Here is a 17,255-nt window from a genome sequence, read left to right on the forward strand (position 1 = left end):
TCTACTTAAGATTTAAAGAGAGAATCTAGCCAGAAATTGAACTGAAAAGAAGGCATTGCTTAGGGGTCAGAAATAGGATTAGAGAAAGCTCTAGAATGCTGACCTCCCAGTGAAAATGTGGAAGAAATTATCTGATGGCAATTCAAAGTAATGGCTGCTAATCTTCCAAAACAGCTTGTTATACTGCAGAAGTTTCATATGCGTTAATACTGTGCCTACATCAAGTTGCTACTCAATCAAACCTTACTTTATATTTTAAGGTGTAGTAAGTACCCTCCCTGTATAGCATCCCCACACTCTCTTGTTAAACACTCTGCGTATGGAAAATGTACTTGTTATACAGAGAAAAATAACTGGGAAAGTGTTTAGAGCCAATTTTGTCTACAGTAAGGAAAAATTCTGTACGTGTAGACATTAACCGGGACCAACCAGTAAATCATTTGCTTACAGTAGTATCTAGCTACTCCACAAAAATGTACTTACTATGTTTTCAATAATATTAGTGGGAAGTATAGATACTCCGCTTCATCCAAAATAAAAAGGAATGACATATTTCTGTGAATCACGTGTGCTATGTGAAAGCATCTGCATGTACAAATGAATATAACATCAGATAACTGGGGCGTGGTTGAATTATCGGCAGGCAATTTTCGATTCCTAGTAAAGAGACCTCTATAGCAGTAATTAGACCTCTATAGCAGCCCCAGACTATCTTACTCACACTTGTAAAAACCAGGACCCAAATGCAAAAGTTACCCCAGACTATCTTACCCACACTTGTAAAAACCAGGACCCAAATGCAAAAGTTATTCTGCCGCTGGGAAAAATAATAGCAGAGTTAGCAAATAAAATTTTTAAATTAAGTTAAACTCTTAAATTTAAATCTTGAATTGTTTTTCCTGCTCTCTAAAATTAGTAATAATTAAATATGAATTACAAATGTAGTTGCAAGGTATATAAAAATGTGTGAAGTATTAAAATAGCCGCACGTAATTTATAGATCATATGTTCATACAATACACACACACTTTTCAAAATATGTGAACATTCTCTAATGAGCATTTTCTAAAATAATACATTTTCCAGTTTGGAGTTCTATGGTATAAGTGTATGTAAATCAGAGCCAAAAACATTTTAAATAGCACCCAGAAAAGACCCCATAGATTCCTGCATATGTAGACAATGTCGCATAACCAACATCTATTTCACACATGGTTACTTACGTTCCATGAAATAGGGCCCGGGCTCAATCCTCCACACAATCTGTCCTTTCTGTGTCCCGGTCACACCCCTGTTTTTAGAATCCCAGAAGTTGGCTGGAGAATTCTCATCTGAAAAAAAAAAACACAAAGAAACACTTTTCAGCTTCATTACAACCTCTTTGTCCTTCCTCAGCTCAAAGGCCAATACAAGTTCTAAGATAGAGAAAAAAATGAATGGGAAATATCAATGAACACTATCATGAATGACGACTCCCAGCAGATTATTACGCTGAGTTTCTACACTTGCATCTTACGGGGGACTTGGGGAGGGTGAGGGTGGAAAGACGGTGGCATCTCTGGGTTTGGCCAGGTCGCTCAGTGTGGCCAACAAGAAGACTACAGAGAGCGAAGGGCACAGCAGAGCCTGGGGGCCGAGCTGATGTGTAGGAAAGGGGCTGAGCCCCATCCATAGAATCTTTATGGAAGGAGGGAAGAGCAGAGCGGGGAGAATATAACAAGACTCCACATGGGGGACAAAAAGGGACGTTAAGCTAGAAAACGGAGTCAGACACACTCCAGGCTTGCCACGGACAGCGTCCCGGCACCAGGTCTGCTAGGAACACCTTTCACAAACCGCCAAAGGCAGGAGACCTCGAGCCGATGGAAGAAAAAGAAAGAGGCAGCATCTGGACCTCCAAAGGAAAGAGGATAGAAAGAAAGACCCAGGGAACAGGGCTGAACGTGGCATTTTCCAAGCTGTCTGACCTCATGATACAGAAAATGGTCATATTTGTAGGCACAGTGGGGTCAATGGAAGAGGCACTCACAACTTCAGATGACGGGCGGGGACACTCTGGTGGCCCAGACTCCGCCCCCACCCTGAGCGCTGAGGAATGCATATCCTATATAATAAAGAGTTACTATGCTATTAGAGCGAACAACAGAACAACCGTCCAGATTCCTTCCAGACGACCGTCCAGATGACCTTACGGACGAAGCCGGGGCTGCGAGGGTCGGCTGGGGCTGCGAGGGGCTGTGAGGGCCGAGCCCCTTGCACGAATTCCGTGCATCGGGCCTCCAGTTCTATATAACTTGCTCACATCCCACTGTTTAAAGCTCTGTCCTAGAGCCTACAAGAGGAAATGAGCTGAAAACGCGAAAAGGAGGCCCTTCAGAGGTTGACAGGTGCACAAAAATGTGTACAGTAACACTGGCTCTTACCGTCCAATGTACCTCACTTGTTTTTGTTTTTTTTTTAAATATATTTTTATTGATTTCAGAGAGGAAGGAAGGGGAAGAGACATAGAAGCATCAATGATGAGAGACAATCATTGATCAGCTGCCTCCTGCACCCCCCTACTGGGGATCAAGCCTCCAACCCGGACATGTGCCCTGACCAGGAATCGAACCATGACCTCCTGGTTCATATGTCAATGCTCAACCACTGAGCCACACCGGCTAGGCCAAATGCACCTCATTTGTTTCCCCAAATCCCTTTTCCAGGAGGAAAGATTAGGGGTGCACTTTAACCGAGAGCAGGGGTCAACCAGACAGGGTGAAGCAAGAGCTCCACTAAAAAATGGAAAGACAGAGGAAAGATCCCAAGCCCAAGGGAATATCCCAGAGGAGAAACCTCTCTTCTTCTCTTTAATCCTCACCTGAGGGTATGTTTTTATTAATTTTTAGGGAGAGAGACACACACAGACATAGATAGATGCGAGAGAGAAACATCGACTGGTTGCCTCTCATACACGCCCCAACTGGGGATCAAACCCACAACCTTTTGGTGCACGAGACGATGCTCCAACTGACTGAGCCACCCCGCCAGGGCAAAACCTCTCTTCTTTTGAGCGTAAAAGAAACAAGAAGCGAGGCTGGGATCACCCAGCTTTGAGAGACTTCCGCCTGCCGTTGTCCTGGGAGCCCAGCAGCTTCATCACATTGACAAGCCAGAGAACTCGGGGAGGGTGGTCCTTTCATGGGATTGGCATTCAGCACATTAGAAGTCAAAGACTCTTTCCGTGAAAGTCCAAGGAGCAGCCACGGTCCTTTATAGGGATGAAAAGGCATAACCCATTCAGGGCATCACCTCCACACGCGAACAAACACAAGGACCCGACTCCAGCCATCACAGGAATGCAACCACAGCACTGATCTTTCTAAGGCACGCAGGCAGCCGCCTAAAACTGGACGTGAGAGATGTCCTGGGGCTCCTCAGAGCAGGTGCTGCTCCCTGCCCATCCGCTGAGCTTATTCCATGCCCACGGAGCCCCACCTTTGTCCAAGGCAACAACGTGCCCAGTTACACCTGCTTCTCTCTCCAAAGCCCTCATAGCTGAGGGTGGCATGTGGTCTCGCTCCAGCCGGTGCGATGTTCGTGGAAGCCTCCTGGGTGGGACTCCTGGGAAAGCTATTATTGTTCTAATGAATAAAAAGACAGGAATCTGAATGTTAGCAAGCACCCCAACCAGGTGGTTCCGACACAGGTACGACACACACCGCACCTGGGAACATTCTGCTCCCGGAGATTTCCAGGGAAATTGGGCAATTACAGCAAAGCTCTGGACAGTGGACATCTCTTTGGCAATTGTCCCTTTCATTTGTTAGTTTCTTCCTTCCTTCCTTCCCTCAGTGCAAAGGCATTTGCCGAGTGCCTATACCAGTGGTTCTCAACCTTCTGGCCCTTTAAATAGAGTTCCTCATGTTGTGACCCCACCATAAAATTATTTTCGTTGCTACTTCATAACTGTAATGTTGCTACTGTTATGAATCGTGATGTAAATATCTGATATGCAGGATGGTCTTAGGCGACCCCTTGAAAGGGTCGTGCAACTCCCAAAGGGGTCCTGACCCACAGGTTGAGAACTGCTGGCCTAGACGGAGATCAGGAACACCCATTTCCTGCCATCAGGAGGTGACAGTGCAGGAGAAGATTGGCACAGGAGGCACAGGCCATGTGAAGAGCAGCAGGGTAGAGGCTAGGTGCCTACTTCAGGATGCACTAAAGGGGACGGAGGAGGAATGGCCGGTGCTCCCAGGGACTGTGCACAGTTCACACGGCTCTGGGTCCATCAAATGGGAAGTGTCTTTGGGAGATGCACATGGAGCTATCCTCTGGGAGAGCCACAGGTCAGCCAGTCATTAAGTTGTCCTCTATTCCTTGGCTTCTCTGTTCCCTAAGACATACTGTTTTACCTCACAGGGTTCTTTTTTGGGGAGTAAGTGGGGGTACATGGATGGTCATCGGAAGCAGCAAGCAAGTGGCCATACTTAGAGCTGAACTCAGCAGTGACAGTTTCTATTGTTGCCTGGGCCCCAGGACATAACACCCTGCAGCCGTGGAGAAGTAGGGTTCGTTCTATTATCCTATAATGGGATTGTAAACAGTTATTATTTTAAAAAGCTAACTGAATTCTTTTTTTAAATGCCACAAAAGCTAACATAATGTAAGCACAAAGTCTTTTTAAGTTTTTTTTTCAAACTCTTCCTTCCCCATATTTGATACACAAAATTCAGTGTAAAAATTTTCTTTAAAAAAAAAAAAAGTCATCTTCTCCTGAATGTGGTTTTTCGATTCACGAAAATGTTCAGGAATCGGCTTTTAAGATAATAAAATGATATACAGGAGACATGACCAGACATGTCAAAGATATCCAAACATAATTTGGATTTGGAAATGATTCAGTGTCTATCTTAATATTTCTGAAACCTCCATACAGTACTGGAGATAAAAATAGGATGAAAATAACATATTCAAAGCCCTCACTCCTCTATCAACCAACCCAGGGGAGTTGAGAAAAGGTAAGGACTTTTAGGAGAAAGATGCCATGAGACTGACTGTGTTAGAGAATAAAAAAAAAAATAATGCTTACAACTCTTGCTTTAAAATAATCCCTCCTTACATTTTCTCCAAAAAAAAATGGCATAACTATCTAAATTGATTTTAAATGACCTTTCGGATACATGTTGAGTATAACTATGTCCTGAGATTGGATAGTGAAGGGGCCTGGCTTTATTCCGGCTACACGCAGACATCAGGTGCCTTGTCTAGGACTTGGGATTGGGAGACTGACACTGAGCAACAATTTGAATCAAAACGATCACTCCAGACGCGGGCCAAGTACACACCCTCACAGAGACCACGTGACTGGTAGAACTTCGCAAATTTACCAGCCTGTACAAGGCAGGTTGTGGAATCCACTGCAGGGTGGGAAGAAAACTCCGAGGATGACTTTGAGATGCGGACGACGTTGTGGGGAGGGGTGAGTCTTTACCAGTGATGGTCCCAAACAGAGCACCAGCCTTACTCCACGCTCTGAGGATCATAATGAACTTCCAGATGAGGGTGAAAATGTGGCGTTCGTGGTTAACCCACCCTCCCTAGATGGACAATTCCATCCACCGAAGCCCTCTCTGGATGGAAGAAAGAGTGTGCGTGACAGGCGTGCTTGGAGATTACAACGCTGACACCGGCCACCCGTGAAGAGGGCACCCATGGGTGACGAGGGCTTTGGAGCCACTTGCATGGTAAGTTCCCTATCGACACCAGAAGAGTTGGATGGTTATAATGTGCCAGGGACGGGACAAAAAGACACCAGCACATTACAGGACAGGTCTGCAAGTCTGGCCTTGGGGACAGTTGTACCTTCCCACAATTTACCTCCCCCAGAAGCCAAAACCTCCCAATTACTTCTCCACAACTTACTGCCCTTTGTTCAGATGGCATATGAGCTCCTGAGACTAACCACATCCTGAGTCTTCATTTTCATGAGGATCTCCATGCACACAGAAATAAAAAATGTGCAGCTAATGAGATGTGTACGCCTCTCCTCCTGTTGATCTGTCTCTGGTCAGTCTGATCTGCAGGCCTAGTCCCTGAACCTAGGAGGATAGAGGAAAGGTCTTTTTTCTTCCTCAAAGGTGTGGTCAAGAATGGCCAGCATTTGGTAGCTTGGTAAACACCTTAGCACAAGATCCAATATTAGGCCCATGAGTAATCTATAATAATAAAAGTGTAATATGCTAATTAGATCAGACAGCTGAACGACCTCTGGACATCATTCCAGATGTCCTTCTGGACGAAGCCCCAGCAGCAGGGACTGAGGCAGAGGCCGTTAGGGGCAATTAGGCAGGCAGGCAGACAGAGGGGTTAGGGGCGATCCAGCAGGCAGGCGAGTAATTAGGGGCGATCAGGCAGGCAGAGGAGTGGTTAGGGGCGATCAGACAGACAAGCAGAGGCGGTTAGGGGCAATCAGGCAGCCAGGCGAGAGGTTAGGGCAGCCGTGGGCAAACTACGGCCCGCGGGCCAGATCCGGCCCCTTTGAAATGAATAAAACTAAAAAAAAAAAAAGACCATACCCTTTTATGTAATGATGTTTACTTTGAATTTATATTAGTTCACACAAACACTCCATCCATGCTTTTGTTCCGGCCCTCCGGTCCAGTTTAAGAACCCATTGTGGCCCTCGAGTCAAAAAGTTTGCCCACCCCTGGGTTAGGGGCAATCAGACAGGCAGGCAGAGGCGGTTAGGGGCAATCAGGCAGGCAGGCGAGTAGTTAGGGGAGATGAAGCAGGCAGGCAGAGGCTGTTAGGGGCGATCAGGCAGGCAGGCAGGGGGCAGTTAGGAGCAACCAGGCCAGCAGGGGAGGCAGTTAGGGGCGACCAGGCAGGCAGGCAGGTGAGCGATTAGGAGCCAGTGGTCCAGGATTGTGAGAGGGATCCCGGATTGGAGAGGGTGCAAGCTGGGCTGTGAGGGACCCCCCCCCCTGCATGAATTTCATGCACCAGGCCTCTAGTATTCTATAACAATGACACTACAATACTTCAATCCTATTTCGTGCCCCAAGGCTGTCAGGTTAGAACAAGTTTTCCTGTTACTACAGAAGGTTCATGAAAAAGAACAGAGTAAATGACCTTTTTCTAAAGGCCCATAATTTGGGGCAAGATAAAATCAGAGACGAGCGGGCCACCTTGAGGACCTCAATAATAATGTTGAACACTGCAGAACTTACTATGTGCCTGGCACTGTTCTACTGTTCTGCCTTCATTAATTCAAATAGGCAAATAAAGTATTCAAAGCCCTCACTTTTTTATCAGCCAACCCAGGGGAGTTGAGAAAAGATGAGAACTTTTAGGAGAAAGATGCCATGAGACAGACTGTGTCAGAGAATAAAGAAAAATATTGCTTACAACTTTTATTTTGCTTTAAAATAATCCCTCCCTACTTTTTCTCAAAACCCTCTGCTAACAATCCTGTAAGACACTATTATCATATTTTTAAGGATGCGGAAACTAAGGCACAGAGAAGTGAAGGAATTTGCCCAGGATCCTGAATCTACCTGCAGAGTGAACACAGGCTGCTTGCTCAGAGGCCACGCTCCTCGATGCGACAGCACGGTGTCCACCTGGGCCAGGCGAAGAGCCTGGACTGCATTCTGCCGACCATGGAAAGTCACTGAAGAACCGAAAGCAGGGAGGGACATGACCTGCACTTTTAAAAAAAATCCTTCTGGCTGGTGCCTGCAGAGTGCACGGCACAAGGACAAGCGAGGACGGCCCCAGTGCTTCATGCCCAGGCAAAGCACCCAGTGTGGGAGCATCACCTAAACATGGCCCTCCCCCGGACCCATCCTTCCTGTGCAGACAGAGCTGGGCAGCTATAAATAGCCACTCCTGGTGCACAAGGCTGCACACCAGGTCCAGACGCTGCAGCCCCGTGACCCCGGGAGGTGACTCATCCCCGCTGGGCTCCCTCCAATCAAACCTCCATCCTGCAATTTCACTCGAAGTCCACCAGGCTCTTCTCCTCCCTCCCTTTACTCAACCAGCTCCTGCAAGTCCAACCTTCCCACACTCGGCCTTGACCAGTCACTTATAACTCCGTCAAACACTTCATGGCACATATGTAACACTAGGGGCCCGGTGCACAGATTTGTGCACATTGAGAGGGAAATAGTTAGAAGGAATATTTTAATATTGCTATTTGCCCTTTCTCCCTCAGTGCCTGGGAGTCGGGCGGCACTGGTCGCTGTCTACGGGGCGATCGGTGGGGCGATCGAGCCCCCACTCGCACCCACCTTGGCCTGGTGCCACCCGCTCACCTGCTCCACCATCCTGCATGTTCCCACTCTTATCAGGGCCCATCAGGGCCGGCAGCGCCTCCACTGCCACCCACTGCCAGCGCTGTGTCACCCATGCCCACCATGTTCCCCGCCACCCCCTGGTGGTCAGCGCACGTCATAGCGAGTGGTCGAACTCCCAGTGGAACCACCGCCCAAGGGGACAATTTGCATATTAGGCTTTTATTCTATAGGTTAGCACTGGCCGTCAGTCCACACACACCCTCTCTGCATTGCATCGAGAGCAGGAGCTTTTGGTTTTGAGGGACGTAACATTTATTCCAGGTGCCATGCAGGAAGGACGCCTCTTGGTAATGGCATTGCCAGGCTGTCTGCAGGGGACTGGAGGATCCCAGAACTTCAAGACACAGCAGACCTGAGTTTAGACTTTACTTCTCCCATTTACTGGGTTTATGACCTGGGATGAGTCCTTACCCTGCACAGACTCCATCTCTTCCTTCTGGGAAATGATGCCAGCTCCCAGCTCAGAAGGCTGAGGAGTCCGTGGCACAGCATGAAACCTGGCGCATATGAGGAGCTCGGCAGGTGGGCTTTTTAAACTTTTCCATTCGTTTCATCCTTCTTTCAAAGTAAACATCCCACCTGTTTACTTCTCGTCTGTGTTTATTTTTAATCCTCGGAAGCACCGTTCCTCAGCTTCACTTGGTTCATTTTTACATTTTAAATGCATTTGTTTTAAGTAAATGTATTTCATTCTAATTGCTCATCAATATACATAAATCAAAACAGAAGCATGCTTATCTGTGTGGTTTTGGAGACTGCTTTCTTAAGCAAAGGACGTCAAATGACTGACAACGCACGTGCAGGCGTTCACACAGGGACAGTCGCTACGCCCTTACACAGGCACAGTCTCGTAGCGTCTCAACACACCCAGGTCTTGGATGGGACGGTGCTCGGAGCTTAAAGTCCTGCTGGTGAGCCTTAAGCCTGGCTCCCTCAGGCCTCAGGCAGAGGCGCCCTCCCTCCCGCCACACAGAAACCGGGACTTGGAACAGTGTGTCTAACTGGGGACACTGTCTCAGCGCCGTGTGTGTGTGTGTGTGTGTGTGTGTGTGTGAGTGTGTGTGTGAGTGAGAAAGCTGCCAGGAATGACGAAGCTCTGATTACATAGCTTCTTTCCTCTCATTATTTTTTTTAAATGCCATGCATACACTAAGCTCTCACCCAAAGATAATCCCTTTTAATACCAGGGGAAGTTTAAAAGCAACCTCTGCATCCTACAGGATGTGACTGGTACATGACACACAACAGCGGGGATTCCGAGAAATGCACGGCCATCCTAGTCTCACGTTCAGCACAAAAACGTCCTCCGGTTGGGGTGAATGATGGCCTTGATCTTCATGAGCTCATACTATAAAGACAGAGCACTGCAATCGCTAATGTGGGAGCTAATCCACTAGGCCTGACAATATTAACCAGAAGCTTGTGGGAGCAAGCTTTCTGGAACGTTCGTTGCTCCTGACCCTAAAGAATAATTTTGCCGACGTGGCTGCTCCCTATGGGTCCCTCCCCAAAATGACTTAATCAGCAGAGGAATGACCTTCTCGGAGGTCAGACGGCTCACCCGAATCTTTACTAAATCATCAACGTGTTTTTCATTAAACTGAGCATGAGCCAATGTTGCCCCCTGCGGTGCCATTGACATTCCAGCAGGTAATTCTCCGTGAGGGTCTGTCCAGTGCGTGATAGGAGCTGTGGCATCCCTGGCTCTCAGGTACTACATGCCAGTTGCATCCTATTGGACAATAAAGCAAATAACATTCCCACCCCCTTGAGAACCATTGGTGGGCATTTTCCAGCCAAGAAATAAAAATTTTCATTTGAAACACTAGCTAGTCAAGGGTCAGAGTAGAACTGAAATGTTGCCCTGCAATCGTTCCAGTGTTTAAACAATTCATTAAACCGGGTCTAGCAGGTCTAGGAAAACTGGGCCAGTCTGCCACAGTGCCACAAGAAAACCTTCTTTAAAAGACACCGTTTTATCCCCAAGTTCAAGTTTTATTGTAAGATCGTTACTAAATCAGCCTCCAGAATGTGGCTCTCTATGAATACTTGTCCATATAAATATTACATCACAAATACATTTCTTCAAACATCTCATTCCCTGAGAAAAGGGTTTTAAAATCCATCCAAAATATTATTCTGGTGGCAGATAACCCTTCATGAAATCTATTTAGACTCAATCAAATGCCGTTTCAGAAGCATTCTTGTAAAACCTGTGCTTAGCATCCCAGTGAAGTGATTCATCGAGAACTAGCGGGACTCCAGGAACTCACAGTGAGGGGACTGCGTATTTATTTGTACAAGTTTTAGTAGCTGAACCCCAGCACCGATCTGCTGTGAGAACTGTGCAGTGACTGAATGAGGTGAACGCCCCGCATAGCAAGTGAAGAACGGTCCCGAAGCCCGCTGGGAGGGACCACATCTAAGAACTTATCAAAGAGAAAGGCGGCGAGAACGTGGAAATCGGGGGACAGTGCGGTTCATCCCCCAGAGCTTTCTGACCCCTTACCTCACACAATCCCACGGCGTCCCTCTCCGCCTTTGCCAGGGTGGACGCCATCCTCTCAGATCCGACTCAGGAAGCAGTGGGAAGAAACAGGTTTCGTTTTCCTTAAAATCATGCACCTGGCCTACCCCTGGGCAACGTCGGTCACAGGAGGGGCCAGGACGGACGTGTGGGGGAGGTCGTGAGTCCTGATGTGGCCCTGAGAGCTCAGCGGGTCCACCTCACTGCTGCTCCTGCTTGTCTTCCTCTTCCCCCAAAGCTCAAGAAAGAAGAGACTAAGAAGACCTCTGCCAGGAGACTCCAGTCTCACCAGGAGCAACACTGAGGGCCGCGGCCGCCACTCCTCAGGGCTTATCATTGCTCAGGCATCCTAAGTGAAAAAACATAACCGACCAGCCGGCCGTGGTGGCCACACCCCTGCAAAGGGTACAGGATGCAATCGCCCCATCCTCCCCTCAGCTTCCTTCCTGTGCTTTCCATGGGAGAATTCCAGAGAATGAGTTATGTGTCCACACACGCACACTCACACACACTCACACACACACACACACACACACACACTTCATCTCAGAGTGGGCTGATGTCAACAAGCTGACTGCTATCGTGAAGAGGAGAACTGTGTGTGTGATTGACTCAGAACAGAGCGGCCACCATCTGGGAACTCTAGTTTACTGGTCCCATGATCAGATATCACTTTCAGTCAGGTTGCTAACACAGGCTCCCAGCGCCCTAACCAATCCAGGATGGGGTTGGTGGACTTGTGATTTCAAACCATAAAAACGGAATACAACTTTTTCAAACACCGCAGAACTCCCGTGAAAAGCCAACACCGTGCTTATCAGTCAGAAGTCGCTCCCAGAGCTCAGTCTCAATGCAAAACCACACGAGACCATCACTCTAGCTGGGGCTCTTGGCCTGGGCTGGGGAGAGGCTGGCGGTCCCTGGTCCGATGCATGTGCTTTCCTGGAGAAAGGGGCCGGAAGGGCAGTCATTGCAATTCCAAGTGCTGGCTGATGGGTGAATGCGATCAAAGGCTGCAAGACCCTATCTTCCCAGCGAACTTTCCAGGAAAGCAAGATAAAATATCGAGTGTCACGTGCTTTTGCTGTGTAGAGAGACAGACTGGATTTCAGCTACACTCTACAATTGCTGCAATTGGTGGCTGCAATTTCTTCTCTACTATTCCCTTGACCCAGATATACTTGGCCATGAAGCTTCCAGGGCCCACAGAGCTTTGGGCTGGCTCTGTAACAGACTGAGGAGACACAGGAAGCCTGGAACTCCAGAATCAGCAACCCCTGAGCAGAACATGCAAACCCAACTGAGTCTCAGGACAAAACACTGCAGGTGTGAGGGTGCGTCCTAGCAAATAACAGTAACAGCAAGCACTTACAAAATGCCAGCCCTGTACCAGGGACACGTGGTAGATACTTCCATCTCTAACGGGTGTCTCTGTGCTCCAAGGCTGAGCGGTGGTGTTATTAGGCCCACATGATTGGGGAAACAGAGAGAAAGTGACAATAGCCGGGATTTAATGTTAGATCTGAATGACACTCAGCCCCATGCTCATCCTATATAATAAAAGGCTAATATGCAAATGGTCCTGACGCTCTCAAGCCGTAATGACCAATCAGCAGGAGGCTGCGTGTGCGGCAGGTGCAGGTGGGCGGGGCTGCGTGCGTGGCGAGGCTGGGGACATGAGGCTGCGTCCCACACCCGGCGCTGGCTGGGGACGTGACGCTGTTATTGTTTATTTATTAATAAACGTATGTATTATTTTCATATACATTTTACTAATTTTCTTTCATCTCTGACACTTCTATTATAGAGAAAGGGCAAATAGCAATATTAAAATATTTCCTCTAATTAATTCCCTTTTAATGTGCACAAATTTCGTGCACCGGGCCACTAGTTTACAATAAGCTGCCTCCTTCAAAAGACACCAGCGACCTCACTAGCTCACAGTGGCCAATGGGCCCACAGTGGCCTCAGGTGCCAGTAGGAGATTAGAGAAAATAAATCTAGAAAGGACCATTCACTGGCTTCAAAGACGACCACAGCCTTTGAACAATGGACTTCTCAACACCAGCCTCTCCACTTCCATCCTCAGAGAAAGTGTGCAGCCCTGAGCTCTTGCCTGTTTCCCAGCTATGGGCCATCAGCCTCTTCCCGGGGCCGAGGAGCGGCTCACGCACCTGGGCAGGTGCAGCTGCTGCCCCACTCACACCCAGGTCTCCGGACACCCCCTGATGCTTCTCCCACTCTGGCCTTCCAAGCCTTTGCCTTCCAAATACTGTAACATTCTCCAGATGTGCCCTAAGGCCATCGTACTCACATTCCCCTTCACGGGGGTGGTATTTCCTAAACACAGGCCATTCGGCCAGCACCCTCTCAATCGCAGTCAATGGTAGGCTTGAGCGTTAGCCGAACGCTAGATTCTGGTCCACCCACATGTCACTGATGTCTATGTACGACAAACAGGCTATTTTCCTGTGTAAAGGAAACCTGCTTCCCCACAGCACAAGCCATGGTCATAATGGAAGGAGATGTCCAGGCTGAAAGAAACTTACAGAAGCAAGGGAGGTTAGATAAACGTTGGCGTTTAGACCTAAGGCCATCGTACTCACATTCCCCTTCACAGGGGTGGTATTTCCTAAACACAGGCCATTCGACCAGCACCCTCTCAATCGCAGTCAATGGTAGGCTTGAGAAGGTACGGCCAGGGAAGTGAGTATTAAACCCTCAAATTTACATATGCTATTGTTCCTTTCCCCCAAACCAAAACCCTCTGGGAAGAAAGGCCCCCCCCAAAAAAAAATCAACAACAACAAACAAAACGGGGAAGCACATTAATACTAATATTGCATTCATCTAACACCGCAGCATTTTCATGTACTAGGGGATACTTGTGAATAAAACAAGTGTAGAAAGAGAAAGAGAGAGAGAAAAACACTAAATAACAGATAGAAAATGAATTCTTTACCCTGGCCAGTGTGCTCAGTGGTCGAGTGTCGACCGATGAACCAGGAGGTCATGGTTTGATTCCCAGTCAGGGCACATGCCTGGGTTGCTGGCTCGATCCCCAGTGTGGGGCATGCAGGAGGCAGCCGATCCATGATTCTCTCTCATCATGGATGTTTCTATCTCTCTCTCCCTCTCCCTTCCTCTCTGAAATCAATAAAAAAAAAATTTTAATCAGGGAATGGACACTGTCCCTTTGCCCCATCTCCATAAGGTCTCCTTCCGAAAACCCCACTGATCATCACAGCTCTCAGCGTTCTGAGCTATCGATCTAGGAGGCTACTTGGGAGTGCCAAAAGGATTAATCATCGGAAATGAAAGACATCACTTAACTCAAGTAGCCTATTCCCAAAGCTCACAGGACACGCATTAAGAGGAAAAGGCGAAAGATTTATGCATTCTGAAGACACACTACATACAGAGAGGAGCAAAGACAAGATTCTTCGATTGCAATACGAATGGACAATGGAAAAAGTCAACAGTTTATGCTGGTTCCAAACACACAAAACAGAACCGAGGTTAGCACATCAGGAAGGAACAGCCCTTTTCCTGGAAAGCGCATTATGAATTTCCCTTGTGTTTATGCATTTTGCAAGCCTCTGGGTCTGACATCACTCACGGGCATGACTTACGTTTTGCAGCAAGTGTCTGCTTATCTGCCCCCATTTTTATTGGCGGCTCTTCCCTCTGACAGTGTGTCCGCTAAAAAGCCAGATGAATGCTCGTTGCATCTCCACTGTGTTTTCAGATTCCCCAAGTCTCCCAATGGGAATACACATCCTTTCGTGTGTCCATCAGAAAGCGTTTTTGAAAACATATGAAAGATGAGACAACTGCTAACAGAGCAAGGGACAAAGTAAAAACAAAGAGACACATATCCATGAACTACGTGGGTGTTTTTTTTTTTTCATTTGACTTAGGATGTGGTAGGCGATCCAACTGAATAAAAATAAGAAACGCTACATTCCAGGCCCTGGGAGTGTGTCCTCACGTTCCCGCATGTAATCCTCAGAATAACCCTCAGGCACAGTTATTCCGACCCCACCCCGCACAGATTAAGAAAGCCAATGACAGAAAGACTGAGTAACTTGCCCGCGCAACATAGCACAGCAAGAAAGAGCTCAATTTCAGATCTGGAGTCCGGGTGACGGCAAAGCTTACCCACACATTTCCCACGGACACAATCTTCCCACCAACAGCTAACGACCGCCCACCAGGGGTCATGAACTGTGCTCAGTGTTTCAGAATCATTCACTGACAGAATCCCCTCAGCAATTTACAAAAATATATTTTTATTGATATCAGAGAGGAAGGGAGAAGGAGAGAGTGGTAGAAACATCGATGATGAGAATCACTGACCAACTGCCCCCTGCACGCCTCACAATGGGGATCGAGCCCACAACCCGGGCCTGTGCCCTGACCGGGAATCGAACCGTGACCTCCTGGTGCATAGGTCCGTGCTCAACCACTGAGCCACGCCGGCCGGGCTCCTCTCAGCCATTTTGAGAGGCAGCGCTAGCCCCAGGGCAGGGGAAGGGCTGGGCGAGGTCTAGTCACTTCACAGGGGCGCCCAGAGGCGAGGCTGGAACAAGCAGAGACGGTCCAGGAGCTGCCGCAATTTCCCAGCCGCATTTCTCTCCTCCTCTGAGTGCAGTGAGGGGAGATGTGGGCCTGTGACTTTCTTAGGGTTTTGCAGTTTTGTCTGGGAAATTTTCATTATGCTTTGGAAGAGAGTCAAGTCCCCAAAGAACTGACTTTCTCACCATCCGTGGATGGGGAAATCCCTTGCTCAATGTCCATCGGAGACAAATATCAGGATTCTGACACATTGCTTTCATACATGAGAACAAAGGACCCTCACTTTTCTATTTCTAACGGACCAATACACACAAGCAGATGTGAGGTGCCGGAACTCTTCCAGGCATCCACCAGTAAGAGTGATGTGGGTATATCCCTTTCCACGGTCCCACTACAGAATAAGAAAGTTCAGGGATGAACTTGACCACAAGAGGGTATGCAGAGGGTCTCTACCCCTAATCTGTGAATCTTTGCTGACATGAAACTATCATTTCAGACTGTTCTCAAAAAGCAGGTCTTACCAGTCATCTTACCACTGGGCCCCTATCAACCACCTAATGATGTTCATGAGATCCGGCAATGACAACAGTCACAAGAAGCACACGTGTCAATAAATCCTCCCCGTCCTAAGTCCCTGGGGCCCGGATCTCATTGTGCGGTCCTCCGGCCTCCTCGTGAACGCTGCATCCTCACTGTCTCCCTCACGGGGGCCCTGCCTGCAGACAGCAGGAATGTTAACTTCCAGACACATTCTCACAGCTCCTGCGTCAGCAACGGGTCCCTCGGCCGGGCTTGCGGCTACTCTGGCTCTGAATGTCACCAAGAACCACCTTCCCCTTGTGATCGAAACACGAGTTTTTAAAGGGGGATCGACGGAGAAGCTGGGATGCGCATCTGTGTGCACAACAGACGAAGGCTCAGTAGCAGCAGATGCACCCTGCCTGCCACGATCGCTAGCCAGGATGAATGAAAAATGAGGATTCCCCCCCACCACGTTACTGTGTCCCCTTTTTAAATGAGAAAAGGAGTCACATTTTAAATGCCCAGCTTGGAAGTTGTAAATGGTCATACACTACATTTGTTCATTGTTTTCTTAACTAGCTTCATTCTGTAAGGCTTGGAAGTTGTGAATGGTCATACACTACATTTGTTCATTGTTTTCTTAACATTTTTAAATCCAATAGGAGACATTTTCTCATTTAGCCAGTTAATTAGATGACTGAGAAATCGATGACCTGTGGGCAATACAGAACAGCCCCGGTTCGCAGCTAACACGGACATCTATGAGCTCTGTGACCTTGATTAATCTTAAGCTTTAGCTCCCTCAGCTACAAAACGGGGTCACACCACACAGCAGCACACGTCTGAGAGGACTGCAGAGCACGGTGTATAGGCTCCCTCAGTCAACGCTCGGGTCTGCGTGTTATTGATCTTCACGGGGGAGACTCCCCATCCCTGAAATATCGTGAGACGTTTTTAGAATTTATTTCTGTGGCAAGTGACAGTCCACCAGGAAGGCGGCTGCTAGCTGGACTGACCTCTGGGGTCACCGGATCTAGGTTATCCGACGTGAACAGTTAGTAACATTCAAGTAACGTCTTTGGAGAAAAAGGATGGTCTTTCTTCAACCGGCTTAAGGAAGTACAGCCCTGCTCGCCCCGCTTCCTGTGCTGCCTGCATGTGTTTCAGCAATCACTCTGGGCAAGGTGAAGTGGAGCAGATAAAACCCAAATCACAAGACACCTCGGGAAAAGACGATGGCGCTCGTCCAAACGGCCTTTCCTGGAACACGCTGTACCAAGGTG

The 17,255-nt window shown here is 48.1% G+C and overlaps 1 protein-coding gene across 1 annotated transcript in view; it reads right to left on the reverse strand.

The window, feature by feature from the left end:
- HECW2 (HECT, C2 and WW domain containing E3 ubiquitin protein ligase 2) overlaps positions 1-17,255 on the reverse strand; it is a gene marked incomplete at its 3' end in the record, with an annotated part of 124,125 nt that overhangs the window by 79,647 nt on the left and 27,223 nt on the right. The window contains 1 exon segment of the mRNA XM_014545556.1: positions 1,224-1,331. Coding sequence (XP_014401042.1) covers positions 1,224-1,331 — 108 coding nt within the window.

The sequence above is a fragment of the Myotis brandtii genome, unplaced genomic scaffold (assembly GCF_000412655.1).
Source record: "Myotis brandtii unplaced genomic scaffold, ASM41265v1 scaffold412, whole genome shotgun sequence".
Lineage (NCBI taxonomy): Eukaryota > Metazoa > Chordata > Mammalia > Chiroptera > Vespertilionidae > Myotis > Myotis brandtii.